The sequence below is a fragment of the Hipposideros armiger genome, unplaced genomic scaffold (genome assembly GCF_001890085.2).
Source record: "Hipposideros armiger isolate ML-2016 unplaced genomic scaffold, ASM189008v1 scaffold_48, whole genome shotgun sequence".
NCBI classification, from domain to species: Eukaryota; Metazoa; Chordata; class Mammalia; order Chiroptera; family Hipposideridae; genus Hipposideros; species Hipposideros armiger.
Genome location: NW_017731398.1, coordinates 2,586,262 through 2,592,888, shown reverse-complemented (window position 1 = coordinate 2,592,888; position 6,627 = coordinate 2,586,262). Strand labels below are relative to the sequence as shown.

At 47.2% G+C, this 6,627-nt stretch overlaps 1 protein-coding gene across 1 annotated transcript in view; it reads right to left on the bottom strand.

Annotated features, from left to right (window-relative positions):
• Positions 1 to 1,773: 1,773 nt before the first annotated feature.
• The window catches only part of EFL1 (elongation factor like GTPase 1), an 82,677-nt gene continuing 77,823 nt past the window's right edge, over positions 1,774 to 6,627 (bottom strand). The window contains exon 19 of the mRNA XM_019640000.1: positions 1,774 to 2,580. Coding sequence (XP_019495545.1) covers positions 2,366 to 2,580 — 215 coding nt within the window. The 3' untranslated portion in view covers positions 1,774 to 2,365. The remainder of the gene's footprint in view (positions 2,581 to 6,627) is intronic.

Sequence of the window (6,627 nt, the reverse complement as noted above, 5' to 3'; positions counted from 1 at the left end):
GAGAAGCAGGATGAAAGGAAAGCCTCAGTCCTCCAGTCTGGTTTCTACGTTTAGGTCGACATCTATAACCTTCCGTTTTTAGAATCAGATTTAAATTCTTGGCTTTTATGATTAATTTTATCAAATTTTTTCTAGCTTAGAAAGTTTAAAATGCTCTTTGCCTTAAAAAAAAAAAAGGATTAGTTTAACTGCCTCACAATGGAACACCTTCTAATTCTGATTTAATAATCCATTCACCTGGGGGACTCTGAGCCTTATTTGGTTGTTGTAAGACAGCAGAGAAGGGGTATTTCATATCCAGTTCACAATTCTCAGTTCCAAGTGCACAGGTTAACCTAATTTCTGAAATAAATTATTATCCTAAAGTTACCAGCCATAAATCTGAGCCAGTATAGACAATGATTTTCAATCTTGGACAGTGGTAGAGCACCAAAGTTTGAGGCACAGAATATAAATATCATAAAATTGCCCCAATCACCCCTATCATCTATCTATCAATCAATCAATCAATCACCTATCGATCTTATACACAGCCATAACAGGGGATGGGTATTTCCCCTCAGGTCTATGGACACTCTGACCCAGACAACAGGCCCCTCCCAGCCTCCCCCGGGGTCACCTGTGCTCCGGGGCTGTCTGGGAAAAGGCAGTGTTGTTGCTGCCTGTCCCCTGAGCAGAAGAACAGCTGCCTCTGGACCTCAATGCAATACATTCTCCAGGAGTGAGGGTCCTGGTTTTGTGGCTTCCTCAACTGCCCCAGGCCTGTGTATCAGTGACTGCAAGAAGCCACCCCGATGTAAGAACAGGACCCCACCCCGTCCCCCCTTGGGACTGACTGAGACCTCCTTGGCTTTCTTCTACTGAATCCAACACACAGGCTGGGGCTGGGGCACGACACTGCTGTCACAGGTGGACGGGGTTCAGTGGCTGGGGTCCCATCACAAGTGACACGACAGGGTTGGTTACTCACATGGCAGATTAGCTATATCCCTTGGCCTGCCTCTTCGTGGGTATTTTACTGCTCATTTATTGTCTCTCCTAAACATGGAGAAGGAAGAGAAGCAATCTATCAACTTGACATGTCACTTCCCACACCGGCACATCTGGCAGAGCCCAACAGACCTGCAGGGAGAGCACCAACTCTCTGGGCTCTGCCTCTTTCTCTGAAAGTGCAGCGTCTGAGAACACTTTTTATAGCACATCTGGCAGTTTTTGCATGATGTTAAACAAAATGCTATAAATCGATGTGCTAGATTTGCCTATGTTATCAAAGTTCTCAGATAAACCAATATGTGGTATAGCTCTGCTAAATTAATTTGGATATCAGTATCTGTTAAAGATAGTGAACTATCTAGCCACATTTTCCCCCAAAGTTGGGGTCAATTAAATTTGACCAGCTATGCCAGGGCTTCGAAGATTAAAGATAAAATGTCTACAACTAGTATTAAGAATGACCTAGTTTATTGAAAAAAAACAATTAAAAGCATTTCAAAAACAAGGTCTGGTCTGATAATTTTATACGTTTTGAAAAAGAATCCTTCTTTCAAGAGGCTATACAAATTATTAGTGCAACATCAAAATTTACAAAATCTATTTTTGACTGAATTGCATTTGTTCCTTATATGGGGCCCTCCCTGAATGAGGCAACTATGGAGATTTTGGAAAAAGATTTACAATAAAGGCGATAATCTCATCACATTAGCTAATATCCCATGAGTAAGGCTAAGAGGAAACAACCAAGAAAATGATAACATTTTACTTTTTTTTTTAAAAAAAAGGTATCGGGCATAACTTCCATCAGCAGTTATTAAAACACGAGTGATGAAATTTGTGAGTGTAAAAACAGGTTGAAGGCCAGCGACTGAACATGACATTGCTTTTCTAGGCAAAGAAACCCTAAGATGGATCAGCTATGTCAGCGACTGGGCTGAACTAACTAAAAGGGAGCTGGTCTCTCGAATACGTTTTCTCCAAATGATGCTGATTGTTGTGATTCGGTGATCAACCATGAACCATGTTTAAGTGGAGGATGTAAGCGGAAGTGTGACACTGGTGACAGGCAGAGGCCACTGCCCATGGTGGGGTCTGCACCAGTGAGCAGGTGGCCCTCATTGTACTGCCAGGGCTACGCACAGGTGCTAATAAGCCAGCACCGCAAACTCAGATCACGGCTTGCCTTGTACCAAATCAATCAAAAATACCTAGCAAGCGCGTTCTCTAACTCCCCCTCCCTTTCAAGTACTTGTGCAGATCGGCTTTATTGAAAGTGAACGCGCAGAGACGATGCAGCACAAAACGGTTTTCCAGGATCAAGCCCTGGGGGATCCTTTGCAATTTATTAGAAAGCAGAGGCTCCCCAGAGCAGTTACTTATTTTTGCTGAGGGTTCTCTGCTTCTCCGCGTGCTCGACAATCTTCTCCTCCACGTACAGCCCCTTCCGCTTCCGCACGGCGTTCATGTACTTCCGGGCCTGGTTCTCACAGTCAGCCTTCTCCCCGAAATGCAAGTACTCCTCCTCGGTGGTCGGCACCCAGAAGGGGTCGCTGGGAATGATCTTGGGAGAGAAAGCGACAGAGTGTGCTAGGTTAGGCATCTACACTTTCATGCCCAATGCCGGTTCATGGAGTCTTAGCTAAAGAATAAAAGCTAAGCAAGGAGCAGTTAAGCTTGGAGGAACAGTCATCTACAGGCATGAAGAAAAGAGGAGGTGGGAACAAACGGAAGCAGAGCCCACGGAGCTCGCAGGGGGTGTATTCTTCTTTGCTCAGAGCCATTACACACCACGAAGGACGAAAGAGCACTGTTAATTTTCAATCACCTCCAAGCTCTCCCTTTCAGTCGGCTCTATCTGGGTTTCACTGTCTTTTCATTAACTTGGTCTTTGTCCCCAGAAAAGATCAACACATGTTAAGCCCACTCTTGACTATTCTGAGCTTTGGCCCCGAAGTTCAGTGGAGTTGCTGGTGAGCAGGCCAAATGGATCATGTAGTTTGCCGGGACCAGAGGCAGACACGGCAGCCTCCCCGCCTCCTTCTCTGGGCCCACGCCTGTTTACTGATGGGGAGGAAGCCATGTCCAGGGGAAGGCGTGCTGACAAGTTTCCCACTGAGGCTACTCTTGGGGGAAAGGGAGAAGGGCAGAGCTTGGACAAGGAAAAGCAACCGAGAAAGGGTTAGTCTGGAAGCCAGACTGCCCTTAGGCCCGAGACGACAAGCAGCCAAGTCGTGATGTCCCAGGAGGTGGTGAACTTGGACACAGAACCAAGGGGCTGACTTCCAGGCCAGGGGAGAGGACTGTGCATATGCTGACATCCCCCCCCCCGCCCCCGCCCAAATCCTGCTATGAGAGGAACACCACTCGATGGGTTCCTTCAGAGACAGAAAGCTCTGTGAGCCTAACAGACACTCCTGGCCCCTCTGCCTCCTCACCACGGTACCCCCTGAGAATCTGCCTGGTGAGTGTGAGAGGAGAAAACAGACTTGGGTAGCCTGGCCTCTTCTTCTTCGCCTTCTACTGGAAGCACACAACCTGCTCTCTTGTCTGCCACTCTGCTGAAGGGGTAGACTGGCCAAGGCCCTCCTAACATGAGGGGCATCCTGAGGGCTTTCATGGAGCACCTCATGCCATCTGCAGGCATGCCATCTGCAGGCTACCTGAGGCCCAGCAGTTCACTGGGTGCCCAACGTGACCCAGCTGGTAGGTGGTGTGCATCCGTCTGCAGTGAGAGCTCCTTTTGGGCTCTGCCCTCTGCCAGTCCTACGTGCCCCCTTCTCCCACCGGTCTCTGCTGTGGCTTTGTCACAGGAAGACACAGGTGACTCTTTCTTTGTGGGTAGGCACCCTCAGTGTGTGCTTGACAAATATATGTTGTGAACTGCTGTGTACCTGCCGTGATTACAGAAAGCCCAGCTTATTATTAAAAATGGGTATTTTCTCCTTCTTCCTGAGTACTTGACACCTGTACGAGCAGACGGAGACTGTAAGCCTCGCAGAAAACGATGGCGAGGCCCGCACCAGAGCAGTGGGTGGCACTGCTGATGCAGAGGTCCCCACACCCTGCTGAGGGGCTGTCCAGGTGCTGAGGGCAGGGAGAAGTCTGGGGGCAGGACTAAGACAGCTGTAGGTGCAGATTTTGTGGCTGGAGACAAGTGGTTGGTATGAGTGCTTCCTGAAATGGGCTGCTGCCGCCCTACTGGACAGATGGGACTGGACCAGACAAGCAACTGCATAGCCAAGACCAGCGAGGCTCTGGAGGGCCCTGTGTGGACCTGCGGCCCCCACTTTCCTCACTGCCACACAGTCACAGTCGAGTTCTCGCGGGAACCATGAGGAGGGGGCAGAGAGGCCAGGAGTGTCTCAGGCTCATGGAGTTTGCTCTCCCTTGGGCGGGGCAAGGAAAAGAAAGGGAATGGAACATTTACCTGGACAACCATCCACAAAGACTGTCTATACTGCAAGCGGCTAGTTTTAAGCTCGTTACTGGCACCCTCCCCTAGCCAGCTGGACGATAAGCCCACCACAGAATATAAAGAAGCTACATTTTCTTAGCAGGTGTGAGTGCCAGTGGCGAATAAATTTTTAGTCCTGTTAAAAAAGTGACAAATTTTATAGAGAAATAAATGAGGTGCTAGTTGAGAGATACCAGACTCAGACTGGCCAACTGGAGACCAGAGTCCTTGTTTCAAAAATATAAGACCCACGAGTTTCAAACAAGATCCAGTTTTGCCTGGGCCTGCAGCACATACTTCTGAAGTCTGTTTCCCAAGAGTCCAGGAACTTTCCACACTCAGCTCCACAGCCCCGGGGGCTCCTCTAGGACCAGCTCCATACCACCCCTCCTTGTTGTCCTCTGGCCTCTGCAAGGGCTGCTGTCCCCTCACTACTCTTCATCTGTGTGGACATCTTGAAACCTCGTGCCCCAACATGCCCAACGACCTCTCCGAACAAGGGCGATGGAGCAACCCCCGGCCGTGTCAGGCTCATTTTAAATTTCCTTATGGGGCACAAGGCGTCGTTCAGGCTGTGCTATGCAGAAAGGTCCCTGGAGGCCACAGAGCAGAGCTTGCTATCAGTTTGGAGGAAAGGTGCCGTTTTCTAACTGGCTCACCCAGAATTCATCTACCTCCAGTGAGGATGTTTTTCTGCAACCCTACGGCCTGAGGGGGATGCCGTTTTGTAATTCACAGGAAGGAAGGCACCCAAAAGCTATCTGTTGCCCTGGGCATGTAAAAAAAAAAACCCAGAAAGAAAAAGCTTTGGAAGCTCCATTTCAATTTTTTGCCCAGTTTTCACCAAGATTATGGCCAACAGGTGGAAAACACCATGTTGAAAATAAACTCCTTGATGCTATGGTGATCACTTCTTCCTTACCCTGTATGAACCTGGCCAACCTCTCAGGGAAATCGCAATATTAAATGGTGAAGCTGAGGTTATGCTGACATACATGTAGAATGGCACTGGTTGGCAATATTTTGCTTTCTGGGCTGTTATTAGCTCCTTTTCTTCCTCTTTCACAGAAGGGTAAAACATAGAAAAAGAAATTACGAGATTGCTGACTTCAAAGGTTTCCTCATGGAAAATGCCTGTGATTTTATTTTCCCTATTTTTTTTTAAGCACTTTCTCTCAAAAGCTGTTGATTGTAAATTACATGGTGTGGTAGAATACAAATGAAAAAAAGTGCCTTGGAGTGAGAAGCCAGATCTCAACTGTGTTATTTCTGAACCTAACTATGGGGGGAAAACTGAGACAGCCAAAAAATATCAGATCAATGACATTTAATTATAATGTAGTTTTCAAGACGTTTGGAGATGGGAAGCTTTGGGGAGTCAGACCGTGACAGGTGGCAAGGGGATAACAGAAGGATAGATGAAATCGAGCAAACTCTTCTTGACTACATTTTTCTCTAAAGTTGTTTATTAAGAGACTGATTTTTAATAACAAGCTGCAACTAAGCCCAAAACTAGTATTTTTTAAAAAAACTACCAGCAAGAAGGTAAAAATAATTTTCTGCATTTTTTTTTTAATTTTGAGAGAAAGGAGACTAAAAAACCATCATGGTTTTCACATTAACAAAAATTGCCTATTTGATAAAAACTTGTTTTTTACGAGTTGTTCGTAAATAGCCATTCTTTCCTTTTTTTTTTTGTTAACAGGTATTTCAGGCAGACATAATGCCACTTAGGTCTGGGGGTGGGTGGAAGAGAGGGTAGGCACACTTTTCGTATAAAGAGCCAGATAGTAAATATTGTGGATTGCAGGCCATATGGTCTCTGTCTTAACTACTCAACTCTGCTTGAAAGCAGCCATAGAAAATATGTCAAAGAATGGATACGGCTATATTCCAGTAAATTTCATTTACCAAAACAGGTAATGCGGCACAGTCGGCTGACGTCCGATGGAGTTAAAGACTACAATTCCCAGTCTCCTTGTCAGGTGGGACCTTGTTAGATGTGGCTGTAGACTGGTTCTGGGCAATGGGGTGAGGGGAGGTGATCTGTGCAGCACCCAGTCGGTGCCCTTAGAGGAGGGCAGGCGTATGCTCTCCTCTTCCCAGTCCCTGTTCTGACTGGCGGGAGTGCAGATGTGATGGTGGGAGGTGCACCGGCCACGTGGAAGCCTCGTGCTGAG